Source organism: Bos javanicus, chromosome X, assembly GCF_032452875.1.
Source record: "Bos javanicus breed banteng chromosome X, ARS-OSU_banteng_1.0, whole genome shotgun sequence".
NCBI classification, from domain to species: domain Eukaryota; kingdom Metazoa; phylum Chordata; class Mammalia; order Artiodactyla; family Bovidae; genus Bos; species Bos javanicus.
Window position 1 is genome coordinate 93,847,428 of NC_083897.1, and position 26,133 is coordinate 93,873,560.

At 38.3% G+C, this 26,133-nt stretch overlaps 1 protein-coding gene across 6 annotated transcripts in view; it reads right to left on the bottom strand.

Annotated features, from left to right (window-relative positions):
* FAM120C (family with sequence similarity 120 member C) overlaps positions 1–26,133 on the bottom strand; it is a 145,518-nt gene that overhangs the window by 49,668 nt on the left and 69,717 nt on the right. For all 6 annotated transcript variants that reach the window (XR_009735064.1, XR_009735065.1, XM_061410239.1 and 3 more), the window contains exons 7-10: positions 25,561–25,841; positions 24,498–24,771; positions 23,693–23,864; positions 12,179–12,428 (exon numbers count right to left, since the gene is read on the bottom strand). Coding sequence is in view for 4 of the 6 variants with exons in the window: in XM_061410239.1 (XP_061266223.1) it covers positions 12,179–12,428; positions 23,693–23,864; positions 24,498–24,771; positions 25,561–25,841 (977 nt within the window). In the remaining 2 variants the exon portion in view is untranslated. The remainder of the gene's footprint in view (positions 1–12,178; positions 12,429–23,692; positions 23,865–24,497; positions 24,772–25,560; positions 25,842–26,133) is intronic.

A 26,133-nucleotide genomic window follows, 5' to 3' on the forward strand; every position in this document is an offset into this window, starting at 1 on the left:
TGATTCTAGGTCCATCCACATTGGTACAAATGACCCAATTTCATTCCTTTTTATGGCTGAGTAATATTCCATTGTATATATGAACCAAAACTTCTTTATCCATTCATCTGTTGATGTACATCTAGGTTGCTTCCATGTTCTGGCTACTGTAAATAGTGCTGCAATGAACACTGGGGTGCATGTGTTCTTTTGAGTTATGGGCTTTCTCAGGTTATATGCCCAGTAGTGGGGCTGCTGTGTCATATGGTAATTTTATTCCTACTTTCCTTCATACTGTTCTCCATAGTGGTTGCATCAATGTATATTCCCACCACCAGTGCAAGAGGGTTGGTACCCTTTTCTCCACATCCTCTACTGCATTTATTGTTTGTAGATGTTTTTTTTTTTAATTTTTTAAATTTTATTTTATTTTTAAACTTTACATCATTGTATTAGTTTTGCCAAATATCAAAACGAATACGCCACAGGTATACATGTGTTCCCCATCCTGAACCCTCTTCCCTCCTCCCTCCCCATACCATCCCTCTGGGTCATCCCAGTGCACTAGCCCCAAGCATCCAGTATCGTGCATCGAACCTGGATTGGCAACTCGTTTCTTATATGATATTTTAGATGTTTCAATGCCATTCTCCCAAATCTTTCCACCCTCTCCCTCTCCCACAGAGTCCATAAGACTGTTCTATACATCAGTGTCTCTTCCAATGTTCATCGCAGCACTGTTTATAATAGCCAGGACATGGAAGCAACCTAGATGTCCATCAGCAGATGAATGGATAAGAAAGCTATGGTACATATACACAATAGAGTATTACTCAGCCATTAAAAAGAATACATTTGAATCAGTTCTAATGAGATGGATGAAACTGGAGCCTATTTTACAGAGTGCAGATGTTTTGATGATGGCCATGCTAACTGGTGTGAGGTGATACCTCATTGTAGTTTTGATTTGCATTTCTCTAATAAATGAGGAATTTTGAACATTTTTTCATATGTTTGTTGGCCATCTGTATTTCTTCTTTGGAGAAATGTGTGTTTAGGTCTTCTGCCCACTGTTTGGGCTTTTTAAAAAAAAAATATTGAGCTGCATGAGCTCCTTATAAATTTTGGAGATCAATCCTTTGTCAGTTGTTTTGTTTGCAATTATTTTCTCCCATTCTAAGGGTTGTCTTTTCATCCTGTTTACAGTTTCTTTTGCTGTGCAAAAGTTTTAAGTTTAATTAGGTCTCATTTGTTTATTTATGTTTTTATTTCCACTGGTCTAGGAGGTGAGTCAAAAAGGATTTTGCTGTGATTTATAGCAAACAGTGTTCTCCCTATGTTCTCCTCTAGCTTTATAGTATTCAGTGTGACATTTCGGTCTTTAACTCATTTTGAATTTATTTCTGTGTATGGTCTAAGAAGTGTTCTAATTTCATTCTTTAACATGTAGTTGTCCAGTTTTCCCAGCATCATTTATTGAAGAAACTATCTTTCCTACATCATATATTCTTGTCTCTGTTGTCAAAGATAAGTTGACCATAAGGTGTGTGGGTTTATCTCCAGGCTTTCTATCCTGTTCCATTGATCTATATTTCTGTTTTTGTGACAGTACCATAGTGTTTTGATTACTACAGCTTTGTAGTACAGTCTGAAGTCAGGGAGTCCAATTCCTTCCTTTTCATTTTCTTTTTCAAGACTGCATCAACTATTTGGGGGTCTTTTGCATATCCATACAAACTAAAATTTTTTGTTCTAGTCTGTGAAAAATGCTATTGGGAATTTGATATGGAATGCACTGAACCTGCAGATTGCTTTGGATAGTACAGTCATTTTTATAATATAGATTCTTCCATTCCAAAAACATGGTATATCTCTCCATCTATTTGTGTTGTCTTTGATTTCTTTCATTAAGTGTCTTATAGTTTTCTGCATACAGGTCTTTTGTCTGCTTAGATAGGTTTATTCCTAGGTATTTTATTCTTTTGGGTGCAACGGTGAGTGAGATTGATTCATTAATCTCTGATTTTTTTCTGTTAGTGCATAGGAATGCAAGAGATTTCTGTGTATTAATTTTGTATTATGTGACTTTACTAAATTCATTGATTAGCTCCAGTAGTTTTCTGGTGGCATCTTTAGGATTTTCTATGTATGGTATCATGTCATCTGCAAACACTAATAGTTTTACTTCTTTTCCTTTCTGGATTCCTTGTGTTTTTTTTACTTGTTTAATTGCTATTGCGAGGTCTTCCAAAATTATATTGAATAATAGTGCTGAGAGTGGGGATCCTTGTTTTCTTCCTGGTCTTAGAAGAAATATTTCCAGTTCTTCACCATTGAGAATAATGTTTGCTGTGGATTAAGCTTTTAGTTCTGATCTACTCCAATTTATGTACTTTTCTTTCTGTCATGCTTCTGGCACTATACCTAAGAAATCATTGCCTAATCTGAGATCATGAAGATTTACACGTGTTCTCTTCTAAAAGTTTTATAATTTGGGTTTTTACATATAGGCTTATGATACATTTTGAGTTAATTTTTGTATATTATGTGAGGTAGAGATCCAACTTCACTTTTTTGCATATGAATGTCCAGTTATCACACAACTATTTGCTATCCAGTTATCACAAAACTATTTGCTAAAATGACTATCTTTCCCCATTGAATTATTGTGGTATCTTTGCCAAAAATCAGTTGACCATAAATGGAAGGGTTTATTTCTGGGCACTCAAATGTACTTCATCATTTATATGCCTACCCTTATAGTACTGTCTCAATTACTGTAGTTTTGTAGTAAATTTTTAAATTAAGAAGTATGAATCTACAATTACGCTTTTTGTTTGTTTGTTTGTTTTTAATTTTATTTTATTTTTAAACTTTACATAATTGTATTAGTTTTGCCAAATATCAAAATGAACCCGCCACAGGTATACATGTGTTCCCCATCCTGAACCCTCCTCCCTCCTCCCTCCCCATATCATCCCTCTGGGTCGTCCCAGTGCACTAGCCCCAAGCATCCAGTATCGTGCATCGAACCTGGACTGGCAACTCATTTCTTACATGATATTTTACATGTTTCAATGTCATTCTCCCAAATCTTCCCACCCTCTCCCTCTCCCACAGAGTTCATAAGACTGTTCTATACATCAGTATCTCTTTTGCTGTCTCGTACACCAGGTTATTGTTACCATCTTTCTAAATTCCATATATATGCATTAGTATACTGTATTGGTGTTTTTCCTTCTGGCTTACTTCACTCTGTATAATAGGCTCCAGTTTCATCCACCTCATTAGAACTGATTCAAATGTATTCTTTTTAATGGCTGAGTAATACTCCATTGTGTATATGTACCACAGCTTTCTTTATCCATTCATCTGCTGATGGACATCTAGTTTGCTTCCATGTCCTGGCTATTAAAAACAGTGCTGCGATGAACACTGGGGTACACATGTCTCTTTCCCTTCTGGTTTCCTCAGTGTGTATGCCCAGCAGTGGGATTGCTGGATCATAAGGCAGTTCTATTTCTAGTTTTTTAAGGAATCTTCACACTGTTCTCCATAGTGGCTGTACTAGTTTGCATTCCCACCAACAGTGTAAGAGGGTTCCCTTTTCTCCACACCCTATCCAGCATTTATTATTTGTAGACTTCTGGATCGCAGCCATTCTGCCTTTTTTTTTCAAATTCAACACTGTTTTGGCTACTCTGAGCCCACTGCATTTACACATTAATTTTAGTGTCAGTTTGTTAATTTCTGCAAAGAAGCCATCTGGGATTTTCAGTTCAGTTCAGTCGCTCAGTTGTGTCCAAGTCTTTGTGATCCCATGAATTGCAGCACGCCAGGCCTCCCTGTCTATCACCAACTCCCGGAGTTCACTCAGAATCATGTCCATCGAGTCAGTGATGCCATCCAGCCATCTCATCCTCTGTCGTCCCCTTCTCCTCCTGCCCCCAATCCCTCCTAGCATCAGAGTCTTTTCCAATGAGTCAACTCTTTGCATGAGGTGGCCAAAGTACTGGAGTTTCAGCTTCAGCATCATTCCTTCCAAAGAAATCCCAGGGCTGATCTCCTTCAGAATGGACTGGTTGGACCTCCTTGCAGTCCAAAGGACTCTCAAGAGTCTTCTCCAACACCACAGTTCAAAAGCATCAATTCTTCGGCGCTCACCTTTCTTCACAGTCCAACTCTCACATCCATACACGATCACTGGAAAATCCATAGCCTTGACTAGATGGACCTTTGTTGGCAAAGAATGTCTCTGCTTTTCAATATGCTATCTAGGTTGGTCATAACCCCAATGTTATACCCCAATGTTCATCAGAGCACTGTTTATAATAGCCAGGACATGGAAGCAACCTAGATGTCCATCAGCAGACAAATGGATAAGAAAGCTGTGGTACATATACACAATGGAATATTACTCAGTCATTAAAAAGAATACATTTGATTTCAGTTCTAATGAGGTGGATAAAACTGGAGCCTATTATACAGAGTGAAGTAAGCCAGCAAGAAAGACACCAATACAGTATACTAACGCATATATATGAAATTTAGAAAGATGGTAACGATAACCCTGTATGCGAGACAGCAAAAGAGACATAGATGTATAGAACAATCTTTTGGACTCTGTGGGATAGGGTGGGGGTGGGATGATTTGGAAGAATGGGATTGAAACATGTATATTATCGTATGTGAAATTGGATCGCCAGTCCAGTTTTGATGCATGAGACAGGATGCTCAGGGCTGGTGCACTGGGATGACCCAGAGGGATGGGATGGGGAGGGAGGTGGGAGGGGGGTTCAGGATGGGGAACACATGTACACCCGTGGCAGATTCATGGCAATGTATGGCAAAACCACTACAATATTATAAAGTAATTAGCCTCCAATTAAAATAAATAAATTTATATTAAAAAAAAAAACAACACTGATTTGATGGACATGAGTTTGAGCAAGCTCTGGGAGTTGGTGATGGACAGGGAAGCCTGGCATGCTGCAGTCCATGGGGTCGCAAAGAGTCAGACACAACTGAGCAAGTGAAATGAACTGAACTTCAGATTTGATAATCTCTATTCATCTGCCTTCAAATTCTCTGATGTTTTTTTTCTTCTCTCAGCTCAAATCTGGTATTGAACTCCTTGAGTTAATTTTTCACTTCAATGAAGACATACTTTTCCACTTCAGAATATCTATTTTGTTTCTTTTAGTAATTTCTATCTTTTTTTTAATTGAAGCACAGTTGGTTTAAACATCATATTAGTTTTAGGTATACAGGACCATGATTCAGTAGTTTTACAGATTACACTCTATAACTCTTAATAAAGTTATTACAAAATGATGGCTATAAGTTCCTGTGCTATATAATATATCCTGTTGCTTATCTATTTTATACATAGTAGTTTGTATCTCTTAACTGCATAACCATATCTTGCTACTGCCCTCTTCCTTCTCCCCACTGGTAACCACTGGTTTGTTTTCTATATCTGTGAAACTGTTTTTGTTTTGCTATATACATTAATTTGTTTTACTTTAGATTCCACAAATAAGTGACATCATACAGTAATTTGTCCTTCTCTGTATGAATTATTTCATTATGCCTAATATTCTCTAGGTCTACCCATATTGCTGTAAATGGAAGCATTTCATTCTTCTTTTACAGCTCAGCATTGTTCCACTATATATATGTGTGTATATATATGTGTGTGTGTATATATATATATGTGTATGTGTGTACACACACAGACACAGATAGAAACACACCATATGTATTTTATCCATTCATCTGTTGATTTACACTCAGACTGTCATCTTAATTATAATATGTCTTGGTGTGGGTCTATTTGAGTTCATCTTTTTTGAGACCCTCTGTGCTTCCTGTCAGAGAAGGCAATGGCACCCCACTCCAGTACTCTTGCCTGGAAAATCCCATGGATGGAGGAGCCTGGTAGGCTGCAGTCCATGGGGTCGCTGAGGGTCGGACACGACTGAGCGACTTCACTTTCACTTTTTACTTTCACGCATTGGAGAAGGAGATGGCAACCCACTCCAGTGTTCTTGCCTGGAGAATCCCAGGGACAGGGGAGCCTGGTGGGCTGCCGTCTATGGGGTCACACAGAGTCGGACACGACTGAAGTGACTTAGTAGTACCAGTGCTTCCTGTATGTGGATATCTGTTTCCTTCTTCAGGTTTGGGAAGTTTCTAGCTATAATCTCATCAAATATATTTTTGATCCCCTTCTCTCTCTTTTCCTTCTGTGGCCCCTATAATATGAATGTTAGTATGCTTAATGTTATCTCAGAGATCTCAAACTGTTCTCATATTTAAAAATTTGTTTTTATTTGTGCTTTTCTGACTGCGTGATTTCCATTATTCTATCTTCCAGATCATTTATGCTTTCTTCTGAATCCCTTAGTCTGCTATTCATTCTTTCTAGTGTGTTTTTTATTTAAGTTAATCAATTATTCATTTCTTCCTTTTCCTATTCTAAAAGTTATTGTTTTGGTATGCTATTTATAGTAAGCTCTTTTTTCTCAGCTATCTTCATACTTTTCACAATCTTATTATACTTACTATACTTATTTAATCTACTTGAATCAGTTAAGCTCTAAGTGTTTTATCATATGAATAAATAAATACTGCAAGTGTTATTTTGATTTATCTATAATCTTGGAAGTTTATCATTCTAAACACATATATTTACTGTTTACAGAACATTTCTATTTAAATATCTAAATGACCTTTCAAAGGGAGTATATTCAGAATCCAACTCTTGTGAATTCTTCATTTCTGATTGGGTCTTTCTTATATTTTCAAGTTCTTGTTAAAATTCTCACTGTGCTCATCTGCTCTGTTCTTTAATTCAGTTAACATTCTTATTACTTATGCTTCAAATTCTTTATTATTTCTTTTCATTATTTGTTTTTCCAAGGGTTTTCTCTTGCTGTTTAAATTGAGACCAGTTCTTCTGTCTTTTCATTTTTGCTAAACTTGCTCTGTGCCTATGAAATTAGGTGAAACAGTTACCTATTGTGGTCTTGCGGGGATGTCTTTATATGGGAGTGTCCCATATAGACTGCGTGTGCTTAATGCCTTTGGTGGGGGGGTTGGATTTGATGTGGTTGCAAGTCACTGTCTTTCCTCAGGGTGTGCAGGAAGCTATTGCTGTGGTAGGAGGTGGGGCTGGAGATGGAGGTGCTGGGGCGGAGTCTGGTATGAGGCGGGGCTTCCTCTCTGCTCAGTGGCCATCATCATCCTGTCAGGGATTTGGATCAAGTCCCAAGATACTGAAATGGAAGCCCTTAGGATCTAGCTGAGTTGGCTCTGTTCCCTCTAAGTATGTGTTTCCCCCCTTCCTGCACTAGGACTTTTGCCCCAGAGGGAGATCATGCTGAAGCAAGGGGGGCCCATGCGAGCTCAGAGCTCATGTCAGCTGTAGGAGGTACAAGCTGTCTCCAAGGCACTGCTTGTGCAGGCGCCAGCAACTGTTTCCCTTGCTCTGCTCAGATGCAGCCTCAGTTCAACTCCCTATTGTCTCTCACATCCAATTACTGCCCTCAGCCTCCACTTCCCCAACCCTGCTTTGGAGTGACACTCAGGGCAGGTGGGGCCTGCACTGATTCGTAGTGCTTACGGGGAGGTGAGCTGTGCTGGAGTGTCCACTGTCAAGAGTTTTGGGCTACTTCTAATACACTGCTTGAGTTCAGTTCAGTCACTCAGTCGTGTCCAACGCTTTGCAACCCTATAAACCGCAGCATGCCAGGCTTACCTGTCCATCACCAACTCCCGGAGTCTACCTAAATCCATGTCCATTGAATCGGTGATGCCATCTAACCATCTCATCCTCTGTCGTCCCCTTCTCCTCCTGCCCTCAATCTTTCCCAGCATCAGGGTCTTTTCAAATGAGTCAGCTCTTCGCATCAGGTGGCCAAAGTATTGGAGTTTCAGCTTCAACAACAGTCCTTCCAATGAATATTCAGGGATGATCTCCTTTAGGGCTAGTTGGATCTCCTTGAAGTCCAAGGGACACTCAAGAGTCTTCTCCAGCACCACAGTTCAAGAGCATCAATTCTTCAGCGTTCAGCTTTCTTTATAGTCCAACTCTCACATCCATACATGACTACTGGAAAAACCATAGCCTTGACTAGATGGACCTTTGTGGATAAAGTAATGTCTCTGCTTTTTAATATGCTGTCTAGGTTGGTCATAACTTTCCTTCCAAGTAGTAAGAGTCTTTTAATTTCATGGCTGCAATCACCATCTGCAGTGGTTTTGGAGCCCCCGAAAATAAAGTCAACCACTGTTTCCCCATCTATTTGCCATGAAGTGATGGGACCAGATGCCATGATCTTAGTTTTCTGAATGTTGAGCTTTAAGCCAACTTTTTCACTCTCCTCTTTCACTTTCATCTTGAATAAGCACCAACAATGGACATCACAGCCCCACCCAGACACCCCCCTGGAACTCAGTAGCCTCTGTGTACCACATCTGAGCTTTCTACCTGGTTGTGGCAATTCTAGATCCAATGCTGTGCTGCACTGTGGATAAGTGGGTCTGGAGCAGTCATTCGATTGTGGCACTGGGGCAGTTGTGGGAAACCTGGCAGTCACTGAGGCAGTCCTCACTCTGCCCTGCCTTGCTGGTGAGCTAGTATACACATGCTTCTCATACTCAATCCAGGCTTCCCACAGCCCTCTTGTTAGTCCCTGTAGTCCTCCAATCAGTCAAGAGAGCTTGTCTCCCCTGTGTCGGATCCTGGGCCTTCCCAATTTGTGGCTCAAACAACTTACTCCCCAGGGTGAATCTCCACCCATGTAATCTCCCTGTTCTTTTGAGTTCCCTCCCAGGGGTACAAGGCCTGACCTGATTGCTTTTCTTCCCTTCCTGCCTAATTACGGATGAACCTTTCTTGTTGTCTTGGTTGTACAGGAGTCCTTTGCCAGTTTCCAATTAGTTTTCAGTGAGAATTGTTATGTGTTCATGGGGCAAGGTGAGTTGCACGTCTCCTTCTACTCGACCATCTTGATCTATTTTCTTATTGCTGTTCTCTATTTGATGGGTCATTGTCAGCATACTTTAATTCTTTAGATATGTTTTCCTTTAGTTCTTTGAATGTATTTATAGGAGCTGATTGAAAGTGTTTATTTACTATGTCCTATATACATATGCCCTCTGCTGCTGCTGCTACTGGAGAAGGCAATGGCACCCCACTCCAGTACTCTTGCCTGGTAAATCCCATGGACGGAGGAGACTGGTAGGCTGCAGTTTCTATTGACTGTTTTTTGTCCTGAGTATAAGCCACATATTATTATTTCTTTGCAAGTTTTTTAACTTTTTATTTGACATTGGACAGTTTTGATAATATAGCAACTCTGGACTTTTGACTCCTTCCCAAAGCACTGTAGTTGCTGCTTTTTAGTTTATTTGTTTAGTGACATGTCTGAGCTAATTCTGGACAGTCTGTGTCTCCTGCAATGTGTAGCCTGATGTCCTTGCTCAGATTTTTACTTTTAATTCATGTCATTTTTAAGTCTAGCTTCCTAGGAGTCTCCCTAGGATCATCATAGTTTATTCATCAGCCAATGATTAGTCAAAGGTTGTGCAGAAACATCTTGGGCCAATAAAGCTTTCATTTTTACAAAAGGGATCAATGTGTAGGTTAGGGCATACATTAAAAATTCAAGCAATTTATGTCTGGCTTTTATTGTTTTCCTTGTGCAGGTCTCATGTTCAACCAGGTATGAATATGTAATCGGGGCTCTTCTAAGCCTCTCCTGAGTCTATATGTAGCCATGCATATCTACACAATCTTCCAGATTCCCAGGACTATATGGGAGCTTATTCAAGCCATTTATGGTTGTTTTATTTCTCAGATGTCCCAGTTAAATTTTTGTATGGTGTATTGCAACCACAGACAACTAAGGTATTTGTCCCACCTGATTGTTTGCCATTGATTTTGCTATTATTTTTGACAATGCCCTGGGCTTGAAGGCCTCTTTATTTTCATTGAAGAAACGTGTTTCTTGTCTCAAGATCGGGTAAATCATTGCTCACCTTTTATTCTACCTGTTATTTTTTCCTTTACATTTATGTCTATAATAAATTTGTCTAGAATTTATGTGTGGTAAGGCTCTAACATGATGTTTTTTTCCCCAAATACCAACCCAATTTTCTCAACAATTATTAACAATTCATCTATTCCTCATTGATTTGAGAAGGTTTCTTTAGCATATTTTAAGTTATCATGTGTCTAGAGTCTAACTCAGTATTAGCTGCACTAAAACAATGACCTGTCAATTTTTGTGTCAGTATCACATCATTTTAGTATATGTTTATAATATACCCTGGCTTTTTTGTTGATGTTGTTTGAGCCAAGACTCCTTTTACTGCTCTTTTAAAAAATCGCAGCACTGTTTTTAATAGCCAGGACATGGAAGGAACCTAGATGTCCATCGGCAGATGAATGGATAAGAAAGCTGTGGTACATATACACAATGGAGTATTACTCAGGCATTAAAAAAATACATTTGAATCAGTTCTAATGAGGTAGATGAAGCTGGAGCCCATTATACAGAGTGACGTAAGCCAGAAAGAAAAACACCAATACAGTATACTAATGCATATATATGGAATTTAGAAAGATGGTAATGATAACCCTATATGCGAGACAGCAAAAGAGACACAGATGTATACAACAATCTTTTGGACTCTGTGGGAGAGGGCGAGGGTGGAATGATTTGGGAGAATGGCACTGAAACATGTAAAGTATCATATGTGAAACGAATTGTCAGTCCAGGTTTGATGCATGATACAGGATGCTCAGGGCTGGTGCACTGGGATGACCCAGAGGGATGGGATGGGGAGGGAGGTGGGAGTGGGGTTCAGGATGGGGAACACGTGTACACCCGTGGCGGATTCATGTTGATGTATGACAAAACCAATACAATATTGTAAAGTAATTAGCCTCCAATTTAAATAAATAAATTTATATTAAAAAATAAAAAATTATAATCTATTCTTATTCATTTGCTTTTCCAACATACCTTAGAATTATTCTGTCAGGTGAACAAAAACTATTTCTTATGCATCTTTATATATCAGGATGGCACATGATTAACTCAAATGTTTTATTATTGCTATGAATGAATCTTCTGCTTCTTAATAGAACTGTTCCTCTGAAGATACTACTTGAAACCCAATGGATTGGCAAAAATTAAGAAGTTATATAAGAACTGGCAATAATATGAAGAAATAGAAACTCTTATGCACTATTCATAATTTAGAACAAATTTCTAGAGAAATCTGGCAATATTTGGTGAAAAATTTATATGCACATTTTACAGGATCCAGGACTTCTACTCTAAAATGCATACTTCTGATAAGCTGACACAGGAACACAAAGAGACAGAGACATCTGTGAAGATATTCCCTGCAGCACTGTTTGGAATACCTAAGAACTGGAAACTTATCTATCAAAGAACAAATAAAGTACTGTGATATTAGTACTTGTTGGAATATAATTCAGCAGTCATCAGGAATGAATCATATATGAATATGGATAGATCTAAAAAAGAACACTGAGTGAAAAAACTAAGAAATAGAAATGAGATGTACAACATCTCTTGTGTTTAAAGAGAAAAAAAAAATCTATACAAATAAACATCACTAGAGATTGTACATGGATATGGATCTTGCCAACCCAGGGATAGAGCCCAGGTCTCCTGCATTGCAGGCAGATTCTTTTACCATCTGAGCTACTGCTGCTGCTAAATTGCTTCAGTCGTGTCCGACTCTGTGCGACCCCATAGACGGCAGCCCACCAGGCTCCCCCGTCCCTGGGATTCTCCAGGCAAGAACACTGGAGTGGGTTGCCATTTCTTTCTCCAATGCATGAAAGTGAAAAGTGAAAGTGAAGTTGCTCAGTCGAGTCCGACTCTTAGCGACCCCATGGACTGCAGCCTACCAGGCTCCTCCGTCCATGGGATTTTCCAGGCAAGCGTACTGGAGTGGGTTGCCATTGCCTTCTCTGTCTGAGCTACTGGGGAAGCCCATATATATGTCATGGCAATCAATTCCAGTGTTTCTGAAGTCTAAAGTCAGCATAAAACCTTCCCACTTCAAAATATCATAAAAACCACTTGCTTAAGGGAAATGTCAAAAAAGTAAAAGAGAAATGAACTGACCACTTCCGGGTCACATAGCTTACCGGAGGACACAGCACATGAGCAGCAGATGGGTGGGGACGTTAGCTGGATTGAGCATACTGGGTGTGTCTGACTTCATACAGGCCAGGAAAGCACGCATCCTTCTGTTTTTGTCCTCAACTGCTTTGCCTAGCCAGAGCTTCTTGAGGTTTGGGCAAGTCCATTCCCGAAATGTCAGTGCAGACACCAGCTCTGGGGTTTGAGGTGACTTCCCTTTATAGGCAGACCACTCTTTAAGAATCACTGAAGGAACTAAAAGACAGAAATTGAGGAAAAACAGGCTATAAAGACTCTGAGCATTTCGCCGCTGGTCACAACTGACAGAATCCATCACACTTCAACATCTTTATATTTTCTGTCACTATAATTTTTATTGTTAGCAGCAGTAATGGCGAGAGTAGCAAACATTTATCAGATGCTTGGCATGTATTAAGTATTTTATATATAAATGTAAATCTTATTTCTCTAGACAAACCTGAGAGAGAAGCATTATGATTATATTATCACAAAATATAGTACCCATTTTATAAATGAAAAACAATCAAAGCTCAACTGTCACACAGTTCTATAGTCATATAGTAGTCCCTCCATTGTTCACAGGGAATACATTCCAAGACCCCCAGTGGACACCCAAAACCATGCATAGTACTGAATCCTGTATATACTATGGTTTTTCCTATACCTATAAACCTATGATAAAGGTATGCAAGAGATAAACAACAATAATAAAATAGAACAATTATACTGTAATAAAAATTATCTGAAAGTGGTTCTCTCTCTCTCTCAAAATATCTTACTGTACAAATTTAATGCCTTTTCCATCTTAACTAAGCCCTTATCATGTACTGTGTCCATAACTTTTGCAGTTCAAGATGTGACAGCAAAACTAGCATAAATTTCTTTTTTCTTCTTCACAATTTCACAGATAGAAGACTTGTTCTTACCATACATCTGTTTGTTCTTAGTACAGATGTTAGCAATGTCAGCATATCATTTTTTCCTTCCCTTATTAATTATTGAGAACTTAATAATTAACTAATTATCAATTATTGAGAACTTTTACCTTTTCACTTAAAGAAAGCACTTTCTTGTTTCTCTTTGACATATTTGAACTGCTAGTATCACTACTCTTGCACTTTGGGGCCATTATTAAGTAAAATAATGATTACTTGAACACAAGCACTTCAACTGATTATAGGGACATCTCTGGCTGTCCAGCAGTTAATATTCTGCACTTCCACTGTAGTGGACACAGGTTCAATCCCTGGTTGGGGAACTAAGATCCTGCATGCCTCACTGTGTGGTCAAAAAAATAAATGAATAAAATAAAATGATTTTAATACAATAGCAAAGATAGGAAATAGACATTGGTACAACTGTGTGTATAGTTCTACATCATGTGTAGATTCATGCAATTATCACCGCAATCAAGATATAAAACTATTCTATCACCACAAAGATTTCTCCTGTGCTACCCCTTTTATGGTCACATGCAATGATCTCTGGCACCATCCTTGATCTCTGCCAACCACTAATCTGCTCTCTATCTCTATAATTTTGTCAGTTTGAGAATGTTATATAAATTGAATCAGAATGCAACCTTTTGAGACTGGCATTTTCACTCAGAATAATGCTCTTGAGATCTATTCATGTTGATGCATATATCAATAGCTCATTCCTACTTTGCTGAGTAATATGCCATGGTATAGATGTACACGGTTTACCTTTTGAAGGACATCTAGGTTATGTCCAGTTTGGGGCTATTATGAATAAAGGTGTTATGAATATTTGTGTATAAGTTCCTGCATGAAAATACGTTTTCATTCTCTAGCATAAATGCTCCAAAAATGTAGTGCTACACGCTTATTTTTAGTCTACTTTTAGTTTTAAGGAACTGCCAAATTGTTTTCCAGAGTGGTGGCATCATGTTACATTCCCATCAGCAAATCATGAGTAATCCAGTTTTCCCACACTCAATCTAGCATGCTCTATTAACACCATTATTCATTTTAGCCATTCTGATAGATAGGTATATAGTAATACTTCACTGTGGTTTTGATTTGCATTTCTCTAATGGCTAATGATGGCGAACATATTTTCATGTCTTTATATTTCACACATATATCTTGTTCAGTGAAATGTCTGTGAATGTCTTTCCTGATTTTCTAATTGGATTATTTTTATATTGTTCAGTTTTGAGAGTTCTTGCAGATACTTTCTTTCAAAGTATTTCAGATACTAGTTTAGATATGTGGCACTTGTTCACCTGTGGATTTCCAATTGATCCAGTACTATTTGTTAAAAAGACAATACTTCTTCCAACGAAGTGCTTCTGCAGCTCTGTCAAAAATCAGTTGGCTGTACTTGTGTGAGGCAATTTTTGGGTTCTCTATTCTGTCCCATTGGTCTATACCACTGTTGATCACAGTCTTAATCACTGTAGCGACATATTAAGTCTTATAATCAGGTAGAGTGATTGCTCTCAAATTATTATTCCTTCTCAAAAATGTATTAGCTATGCTAGGTCCTTTCTTTTTCCATATAAATATTAAAATAATCTTATCTTCATATATATAGAATCCTGATAGAATTAGATATAAACTCTGTTAAATCTATATACAATTAATTTTGAAAAAAATTCCCAACAAACAAAAGTCCAGCACCAGATAATCTGATAGTGAATTCACCAAAAATTTAAAGGAGAGCTACCACCTATCCTTCTCAAATGATTCCAAAACAACTGAAGAGGGAGGAATGCCTCTAAACTCATTCTATATAAAACAAAAATATCCTTCAAGAATACAGGGAAAATGAAGACATTTTCAGATGAAGGAAAACTAGGATACTTTTAAAAAAGCAAACCTATCCTAAAAGAATGACTACAGGTATTTCTCTACACAAAAAGGAAATGATAAAAGAAGGAATTTTGGAATTATCAGGAAGGAAAAAAAAAAAAAACAATGAAAAGAACAAATATATGGATAAATACAATATATTTTCTTTCTTCTGAGTTTTCTAAATTATATCTCACAGTAAGCAAAAACTATAACAATGTCTGTAGAGAAAATAATTAAGACAATTATAAATGGAGAAAGATAAAAAGATGCAATAGAGGTCAGGTTCACCTCACCTGAACTGGTAAAATGTCAACACCAGTATAGAGTATGATAAGTTATGTATATACAATGTAATACCTACTAAATACACTAAAGTAATTATACAAAGAGATACATTCAAAAACATACAGATAAATAAAAATGAAATTCTAAAATAAGTTCACATATCTATAGGATTGGAAGGATAGGAAAACAGAGACATAAAAAACAGAACAAACAAGTAAAAATAAAATGCCAGACTTAAGCTTTAACATGCCAATAATTACATTAAATACAAGTAACTTGGTAAAGTAAAGTAAATTGGTCTAATGACACCAATTAAATACACTGTGGAATCTAAAAAGATGACACAAGGGATTCCCTGATGGTGCAGTGGTTAGGACTGGGCACTTTCACTGCCAGGGCCCAGGTCCAATCCCCGGTCAGAGAAACTAAGATCCTGCAAGCAGAGTAGTGAGGCCAAAAAAAAAAAAAAAAGAGAGAGAGAGACACACACACACACAAATGAACTTATTTACAAAACAGAAACAGACTCACAGACTTCAAAAACAAACTTATGGTTAACAAAGCAAAAAGGAAAGGGCTGGGAGGGAGGGATAAACTAGGAGATTGGGATTAAAACATACACACTACTATACATAGAAGATATAAAGCAACAAGGACCTACTGAAAAGCACAGGGAACTCTATTCAATATTCTGTAATAACCTCTATGGGAAAAACATCTGAAAAAGAGTGGATATATGTATAACTGATGAAATTAAAAGACGCTTACTCCTTGGAAGGAAAGTTATGACCAACCTAGATAGCATATTCAAAAGGAGAGACATTACTTTGCCAACAAAGGTCCGTCTAGTCAAGGCTATGGTTTTTCCAGTAGTCATGTATGGATGTGAGAGCTGGACTGTGAAGAAAGCTGAGCGCTGAAGAATTGATGCTTTTGAACTGTGGTGTTGGAGAAGACTCTTGAGAGTCCCTTGGACTGAAAGGAGATCCAACCAGTCCATTCTAAAGGAGATCAGCCCCAGGTGTTCTTTGGAAGGAGTGATGCTAAAGCTGAAACTCCAGTACTTTGGCCACCTCATGCGAAGAGTTGACTCATTGGAAAAGACTCTGATGCTGGGAGGGATTGGGGGCAGGAGGAGAAGGGGACGACAAAGGATGAGATGGCTGGATGGCATCACCGACTCGATGGACGTGAGTTTGAGTGAACTCCGGGAGTTGGTGATGGACAGGGAGGCCTGGCGTGCTGCGATTCATGGGGTCGCAAAGAGTCGGACACGACTGAGCGACTGAATTGAACTGAACTGATAACTGATTCACTTTGCTGTATGCCTGAAACTAACACAACACTGTAAATCAACTATACCTGAATATAAAATAAAAGTTTAAAAAAGGGTTCCCTTTCCTCCACATCCTTTGCCAATATTTGTTGTCTTTTTGATAATAACCATTCTGCAAGGTGTAAGGTGGTATCTCACTGTGGTTTTGATTTGCATTTCCCTGATGACTGGAGAAGTTGAGCATTTTTTCACATGTCTGTTGGCCATAAGTATGTCTTTAGAAAAATGTCTATTCAGATCCTATGCCAATTATTTAATTGGGTTGGCTTTTTGATGTGGAGTTGTAAGTATTCTTTGTATATTTTGGATATTAACCCATTGTTGGATAGATCATTCACAAATCTTTCCCAATTCAGTGGATAGCCTTCCTGTTTTGTTGATAGTTTCATATGCTATGCAGTTTTCAGTTTGATGGAGTCCCATTTGTTTATTTTTGTTTTTGTTTACCTAACATAAGGAGACATATCAAAAAAAAAAAAAAAAACAAAACAAAAACCCAAGACTGATGTCAAAGAACATAGGGCTTAGGTTTCTTTTAGAAGTTTTTATGGTTTCAGGTGTTATGTTTAACTGTTTAATCCATTGCATGTAGCTATCCAGTTTTCCCAACACCATTTATTGAAGAGGCTGTCCTTTTCACCATTGCATATTTTTGCCTCTTTTGGGCTCATTTATGGGCTCTCCATTCAGTTCCATTGACCCATATATCTGTTTATGTGGCAGTACCATTCTGTTTTGATTATTGAAGCTTTGTGTGTAATACAGTTTGAAATTAGGGATTGTGATGCCTCCTGTTTTGTTCTTTTCTTTAAAATTTACAACACTGTGTTAGTGTCAGGTGTACAGCAAAGTGATTCCATTTTATACATATATATATACACATTATATATAGGCTTCCCTGGTAGCCAGGCAGTAGAGAATCTGAACTTGAATATATAATACAAGATATATAATTATAACTATATAATATGTATAACATATATATGTCCTTTTTCAGATTGTTTTCTCATATAGGTTATTACAGAGTATTAAGTTGAGTTCCCTGGGCTACACAGTAGATCCTTATTATCTGCTTTATGCATGCATGCTATGCATGCTAAGTCACTTCAGTCATGTCCAACTCTTTGTGATTCCAAGGACTGTAACCTACCAGGCTCCTCTGTCCATGGAATTTTCCAGGCAAGAATACAAAGTGGGTTGCCATTTCCTCCTCCAGGGGATCTTCTTGACCCAGGGATCAAACCCATGTCTCTTCTATCTCCTGCATTGGCAGGCAGGTTCTTTACCACAAGCGCGTTTATGTTAATCCCAACCTCCTAATTTATCCCTTCTCCCCAGCCTTTCCCCTTTGGTAACCATAAGTTTGTTTTTGAAGTGTGTAAGTCTGTTTCTGTTTTGTAAATAAGTTCTTTTGAACCACTTTTCAGATTTTCCACACTAAGGAGTATCATACAATATTTGTCTTTCTCTGTCTGACTTACTTCACTTAGTATGAGAATCTTTAGTTCCATCTGTACTGCTGCAAATGGCATTATTTCATTCTTTTTTAATGGCTTGAGTAATATCCTAGTGTGTGTGTGTGTGAGAGAGAGAGAGTGTATTCCATTATCTTCTTCATACATTACTCTCTTGATAGAAATTTAGGCTGCTTTCATGTCTTGGATACTATATATAGTGTTGCTATAACCACTGGGTTGCATATATCTTTTCAAATTAGTTTTCACCTTTTCCAGATATATGCACAGGAGTGGGATTACTGGATCATATGGTAGTTCTAGTTTTAGTTTTTTTAAGGAAAAACACCATACTGTTATCAATGTTTTTTTGTTTTTAAGACTTTATGGCTATTTGGGTCTTCTGTATTTCCATATAAATTTTAGAGTTGTTTTAGTTCTGTGGAAAACATTGTTGCTATTTTGATAGGGATTGCATTGAATCTGTAGATTACCTTAGATAGTATGGTTTTTGACAATATTAACTTTTGACATTGATAGTATGGTTTTTGACAATATTAATTAACAATAATTAACAAAATTAACAAGCAATTATACCTTTCTGTTTGTGCCATCTTCACTCTCTTTCATCAAGGTCTTATAATTTCCTGAATATAGGTCCTTTAACACCTTGTTTAGATTTATTCCCAGGTATTTTAATTTTTTTAATTGGAGGATAATAGCTTTACAGTGTTTTACTGGTTTATTTTAATCTTTACGTGCTTGTTTGTTGGGAGTTTTCGATTACTGATTCAATTTCATTAAATTGGCCTGTTCATATTTTCTATTTCTTCCTGATTTAGTCTTGGGAGATTATACATCTCTAGGAATTTATCTTTCTTCTAAGTTGTCCATTTTATTCATTTTTTAATTTTAAAAAATTTTTGTTGTATATTGGAATATAGTTGGTTAACAATGTTGTGTTAGTTTCAGGCATACTAACAATGTTGTGTTAGTTTCAGGCATACAAGCATTCAGCTATACCTATACATGTACCTATTCTTTTTCAAATTCTTTTCCCATTTAGGTTATTTTACAGAGTACTGACCAGAGTTCCCTGATTCTTGTTGGTTATCTATTTTAAGTATAGCAGTATGCACATATCAATCCCAAACTCCCAGTCTCTCTTCCCACCTTCCCCCTGATATAGGTTGTCCATTTTATTGATGCATAATTGTCCATAGTAATCTCTTATGATCTTTTTCATTTATGTGGTGTTGGTTGTAGCTGCTCCTTTTTCATTTCTGATTTTATTGATTTGGGCCCTCTATTTTTCTTGATGAATCTAGCCAAAAATTTACCAATTTTATCACTTCAAAGAACAATGGATAAGAAAGCTATGGTACATATACACAATGGAGTATTACTCAGCCATTAAAAAGAATTCATTTGAATCAGTTCTAATGAGGTGGATGAAACTGGAGCCTATTATACAGAGTGAAGTAAGCCAGAAGGAAAAACACCAAAGAACAAGGTCTTAAGTTCATTGATCTTTCTTATTTTTAGTCTCCATGGCATTTATTTCTGTTCTGATTTTTAACATTTCTTCTACTACCTTTGGGGTTTTTGCTCCTATTTTCTAGTTTCTTTAGGTGTAAGGTTATGTTGTTTCAGATTTTTCTTTTTCCTGAGGCTGGGTTGCATCACTATGCCTCTTAGAACTGCTTTTGGTGCATCCTACCGTATATACTCAATTACTGTGTTTCTATTTGCATTTGTTTCTAGGTATTATTTGATTTCTTCTTGAATTCTTCAGTGATCCATTGATTATTTATATATGCTATTATTATTTATTATGCTACAATTTATTATAGTAGCATAACCTTTGACCTCCATGTTTGAGATTTTTTTTGCAGGCTTTTTCTCCCCCTTGTAGTAAATAACTAGCTTCATATTGTTGTGGTTGGAAAAGATGCTTGATGTGATTTCAATCTTCTTAACGTTACTGTGACTTATCTTGTGGCCCAGCATGTGATCTATCCTGGAGAATGCTCCATGTACACTTGAAAATAATGTGTATTCTGCTACTTTTGGATGTAACTTCTATATATCTACTAAGTCCATTTGGACTAATGTGTCATTTAAGGCCAGTGTATCATTTATATTCTGTCTGGATAATTTGTCAACTGATATAAGTGGGATGTTCAAGTTCCCTAATATTAATATGCTACAGTCAACTTCTCCCTTTAGGTCTCTTAGTATCTGCTTTATGTATTTAGTTGCTATGTTAGCTGTATATATGTTTATAATTTTTGTATATTCTTGGATGGATCCTTTGTTCATTATGTAATGTCCTTTGTCTCTAGGCCTGGAGCTGGTGTTGAAAGGCTAATGGGTGGGGCTGGAGCCCAGAGGGTCCAGGGCCTGCTGTCCATCCACTAGTAGGTGAAGCCAGGTCCTAGGGCTAGTGCTGGCCCATTTGTGGGTGGAGATAGGTCCCAGTGTGTTGGAGTTGATGTTGGCCTGTAGCTGGATGGGCCTGGGTCCTGGTGTGGCTGGCAGCTCAGTACAGCAGCCAGTGTACTGGTGGGTAGGTCTGTGTGTCTGCCCAGCTATCTGTCTGGCTTGGAATGTCCTAAGACTGGTGCTAATTGGCTGGTGGGTGGGGCTGGGTCCAGGCACTAATAAACTAAAGGGAAGGTTCCAAGATGGCACTTATCAGCACCCATATACCCATGACAGGATGAACTCCTCAAAATGGCTACTGCTGGCTTGATGTCTGCACGATGATGTTTCAATTACCTCTTGTCTCTCTGGGAGGCTCTCTAAATTAGCACTTGGCCTGATCCAGCCTCTTTACAAATTATTGTTTCTGTCCTGAGTCTTGGACTGTGTGAGATTTTTTGTGTATATCCTTTAACAGTGGAGCCTTTACTTTTATAAAGGCAGAAGGGACTCCATGACTTCTGATGAAAGATCAGCCTTTATTTGTATTATTTTCCCCTATATGTAAAGCATCATTTCTCTCTGGCTGCTTTCAATAATTTTTCTGTCTTAGGATGGACAAGGGTTTCATTTCCAAACTACACAAACAGATCATACAATTCAGTACTGAAAAACCAAACAACCCAATCAAAAAGTGGGCAGAAGATCTAAATAGACATTTCTCTAAAGAAGACATAAAGATGGCCAAAAGGCACATGAAAAAAAAAATGCTCAGCACTGCTAATTATTAGAGAAATGCAAATCAAAACTACAATGATGTATCACCTCACACCAGTCAGAATAGCCATCATTAAAAACTCAATGCATATATATGGAATCTAGAAAAATGATACAGATGAACCTATTTCTAAGGCAGGAATAGAGACAGAGACATAGAGAATGGACCTATGGACATGGGGGGGAAGGGAAGGGTGGGATGAATTGGGAGATTAGGATTTACATATATACACTACTATGTGTAAAACACATACATTGGGGCTTCCCTGGTGGTTCAGATGGTAAAGCGTCTGCCTGTAATGCGGGAGACCCAGGTTCAATCTCTGGGTCGGGAAGATCCCCTGGAGAAGGAAATGGCAACCCACTCCAGTATTCTTACCTGGAGAATTCCGTGGATTGAGGAGCCTGGTAGGCTACAGTCCACGGGGTCGCAAAGAGTCGGACACGACTAAGCAACTTTCACTTTCAGCTTCTTGACTCTGTAGGCTTGTTTTTGCCAAATTTGAGAATATTTAAACTATTATTTCTTTAAGTAATTCTTTTCTCCTTCTGAGACTCTGATTTACACAAATATTAGATCTTTTATTATAATTCCACTGATCACTGTTCATTTTTCAGTCTATTTTCTGTTATTGAGACTAGATAATTTCTGTTTTTCTTTCTCTAGGTTCAAAATTATTTTCTCTGTTGTCTCCAATCTGCAGTTTAACCCATCCTTTGTGTACTTTATTTCAGTTATTGTATCTCTTAATTCTTAATTTCCATTTATTCTTCTTTGTATATTAGATCTCTTTGCTAAGACTTTCCGTCTTTAATTTGCATGAAGAATGTTCAGGGAATTCCCTAGCAGTCCAGTGGTTAGTACTTGATGCTTTCACTGCCAGGGGTCTGGATTCAGTCCCTGGTTGGGGAAATAAGACCCCACAAGCCAAGCAGTGTGGCTAAAAATAAATAAATAGAAAGAAGAAAAACAATGTTCAAAATTGTTTGTCAAAGCATTTCTCTCTCATGGCTGCTCTGAAATCCTTAGCAGGTAATTTAATCAGTTGTGTTACAATGATTTCATTTTCTATTGATAACACAAATCTATTGATTTTCTTTACTCAGTTTGAGATCTCAGTTTAAAATCTTTCTGGTTCTTGGTATAAAGGGGGATTTTCAATTCAAACCTTGATATTTTGGGTATCATTTTAAGAGACTCTGGATCTTATTTAAATTTTGTGTTTTAGCAGGTCTTTTCTGTTAACATTCTGGTGGGTGAAGGAGGATGCTGTCTCTTTACTGGCAAGTGGGAGAAGAAGTCCTAGCTTCCCACCTGGCTATGTCTGTCACCTCCACAGTGGGTGTAGGTGGCATACCTTCTTATAGTATGGCAAAGGTAGAATTCCAGGTTTTTCATTTGGCCTTTGTTGGTTGGGGCAAAAGTAGGTTATAGTTTTTCTATAGTGTTTGGCTGGAGTAGAATGGTTATTATCTAAACGCTTTCTGTATTGCTAGGTTGTTCCTTTGGGTACTTTGGCTAGAGAAAACCAAAATACTTGGTTTTCTTGGTCTGTAGCTGTTGGCATTTCTGGGCTGTGAGGTTGTCCTGTACCCAGCATGGGCTATGTAAAACACAGGGAAAACCAAGGGAACTTACTACTGCTTCATTCCTTGGAGCCCAAGGCCCTTAGCCAATCTGTCACCTCTTCACCTTCTAGAGCATCTTGTGCTTTTTAATATAGAATATCCTGAGCTTTTAGTTTTATTTAGCAGGAGGAATAGGTAAAAATACATCTACTCCATCTTCCCATAAGCAGAAATCTAGTTGGTTCTTTTGAATGTATTAATTTGACCATATTACTCTGGAGCTTAAAACATCTCAATGGCTCTAATTACCTACAAGATCGAATTTCAAAACAAAAACCACACTGAGGAGGAGAGACTACATCAGATACATCTCCACATTCCCAAAGTTCAGCACGGATCTTATAAGTAATAGTTACTCTGAATGCTTAACGATTAAAGAATTTGGGCTTAAGTTAATGTATTTCACTTTGGCCACCTCATGCGAAGAGTTGACTCATCGGAAAAGACTCTGATGCTGGGAGGGATTGGGGGCAGGAGGAGAAGGGGACGACAGAGGATGAGATGGCTGGATGGCATCACTGACTTGATGGACGTGAGTCTGGGTGAACTCCGGGAGTTGGTGATGGACAGGGAGGCCTAGTGTGCTGTGATTCATGGGGTCGCAAAGAGTCGACACGACTGAGCGACTGAACTGAACTGAACCAATATGTATTCTGGTGAATTATGCACTTTCTCAAAGACTGTTCCACAGCCAAAAGTATGATGTGCTTGCATAGACACTTGTGTTCTGAGCCAAAGCTTTCAGAGAACTACCAAAGCTAGAACCACATTTACCTTCTACAGGTAGCCGCCGCCGTATGGCTAGGCGTTCCATTTTCCGCTGTGTCTCTGCCAGACTGAAAAGAACCCCATATACATATTGACGAGCTGACCGGAACAGGATGGCAGCTGGAGGAAGCTCCATGTTACACTCATCTTCAATACATACAGGAATCTTAATCTCACCCTAAAAAGAAAATGGTTCAGGAAAAAGGAGAGAATGAGTTACCTCAAGGTTTGGAATTGAGCTGAGAAGAACAAGTAATGAACTGTAGCCTAGCTATTAAATTTTCTACTTTTATTTAGACAAAATTTCAGACTAAAAAGAAGTTGTAAGAGCCCAGCTGAGTATTAGACAGCTTAAAGCTATTCCATTTTTAAAGTCTCTGCTATGATTAACTACAGCTGACTAAATGGGGAAAATTTATCTTAGACATTCTGCTGGGGAATGGATTTGTATGGTAAGGCTAGAGGAGGGGAATAGCTCAGGAGAAGTAGAGGGAGAGGTAAAGACCAAGGGTATAATGCCTCTTCTTAGAGTGTGTTCATCCCTAGACCAGACTTTACAAACATGGTACATTGTCTTCTCCAAAATCTCACAATTACCCTTCTCCTCTAGGCCTCATTTCCTGCACAGTCCCATCTTTTGCTGGTCTCACCTCACTAGAGACCCTCGACACATGAAGGGCCCTAGCATACTTGGTCTCTTTTGATCTCCTTTCAGATACAAAGGTCAGACTTTTCTCTGGTAACCTACAGTCCTAGGAAGTTGAAGTACAGTGCAGAGAGCAGGGAGGTAAGTGTCGATGTGTTCTCTTACCTTAGTGAGGACATGGTAGATATATGGGTACATAAGACCCCTTCGATGTCTGTGTTCAGCAACCCGCAAGACTTCTGGAGCTACTGGAGGTAAGGGTGGAATGGTGATGTCCATATGGTTCCTTGTAGACATAGACAGCAGAGATGGGATGTGGGGCTCACCATCACCCAGGCTGGCATTTGAAACTCCAGCATCAATGGGCTCTACCCAAGACCCTCTGTCACTATTTGGATCCTCCCATCCAGGCTGCTGCTGAAGTGTTTCTGTGATGCGACTAAAAGGTTTAAAAAGATAAGTGTGGAAAACAGAAAGGAGGTTAATAAAGATATTTCAACTCAAGATGTCTATTCTGATTACAAGGAATCTTACAAACCCTCTAGAAGCCAGGACACTGGGTTAGCACTGGATCTGATATCATTCCTCTCAGTGGCCATCACTATCCTCCTAGCTTCTTTCTTCAGATATAAACCAAAGCAATCAAAAGTCATGGGCTCCATTCTGAGTCCTTTATACCTTATAAAAGTCATGTTTAAAGTCTGCTTATGTTCTAAGGAAATAACTACAATTAAAACCTCAAAGTGGCTCTGTCTTCCAGGAATAATCTGCTTGGAAGAATAATCTAAGAAAAATGTTATTATACAAAATCCCACTGTTTTGATCCTCAGAACCTTTTTAGCTACACTTTTTTAGTTACCAAGCAATATAACTGCATACTCAACTGTTCTAATATTTCAACTCTATAAAACTTTCAATTTTTTTAATGTTCAATCTACTGTTCTTCACAAACTGAGAGATGAAAGACATGATACATAGCGCACCCCTACCAGGGCGTCCCTAGCCATCTGCTATGCTGTCTTCTACCTCAGTGGCCTGGGTATCTGAAAATTATTACCTGTACAGGGTCCAAGTGATCATGAAGTGACAAAAACATAGAGTTTTTCTACTTCACTTAAGTGCAAAGAGTCATAGAAAAAAGCCAGGAACATACACTTTCCCACATTCCCTACCTAGGTTAAAAGTACTTCAGAAATCTATTCCCTGGGGTGCCCGTATAGCTACTTACTCAGAGCTGGCTCCTTCTGGCTCATCACCATCAGAGGAAGAGGAGTGGGAAGAGTCTGGTCCCAAAGGAGTTGAGGCTTTGGAAGTCAGGTAATTGGGAAACTGGGATGCAGAGGAATCATAAGAGATAGCCCAATTGGCAAAGGGGCTGTCCTGCAGCATGGAATCCTCAGAAAAAGCATGGGATTCCCCCAAAGCATGGGGGGAGAAGAGAAGAGAGGAGTTGGGTCTCACTGGGAATGGTGGTGGATATTTCATTTTCTGGGGCACGTGGTGAGAAAACTAAAGGATGAAACAGACACAAAAGCTATTTATTTAACATTTTACCAGGCTCCAAGATGGTTCCCCCAAAGGTTGTGACACAGTGGATGAGGCCAGTAGCTGGAATTGTTGGGATACAAAGAACATACTGAGAATAACAAGAAATAATTCTAACAGTGATGTATGGACAGAATCCTTCAAAGGCAGGACAACAGACCAATCTATGTCTCCTAGAGTCATTCTTTCAATATTAGCTAATCTACATTCACAATGACCTAGTGGTTGCTGATTTGAATGTTTTCTTTAGAGTCTG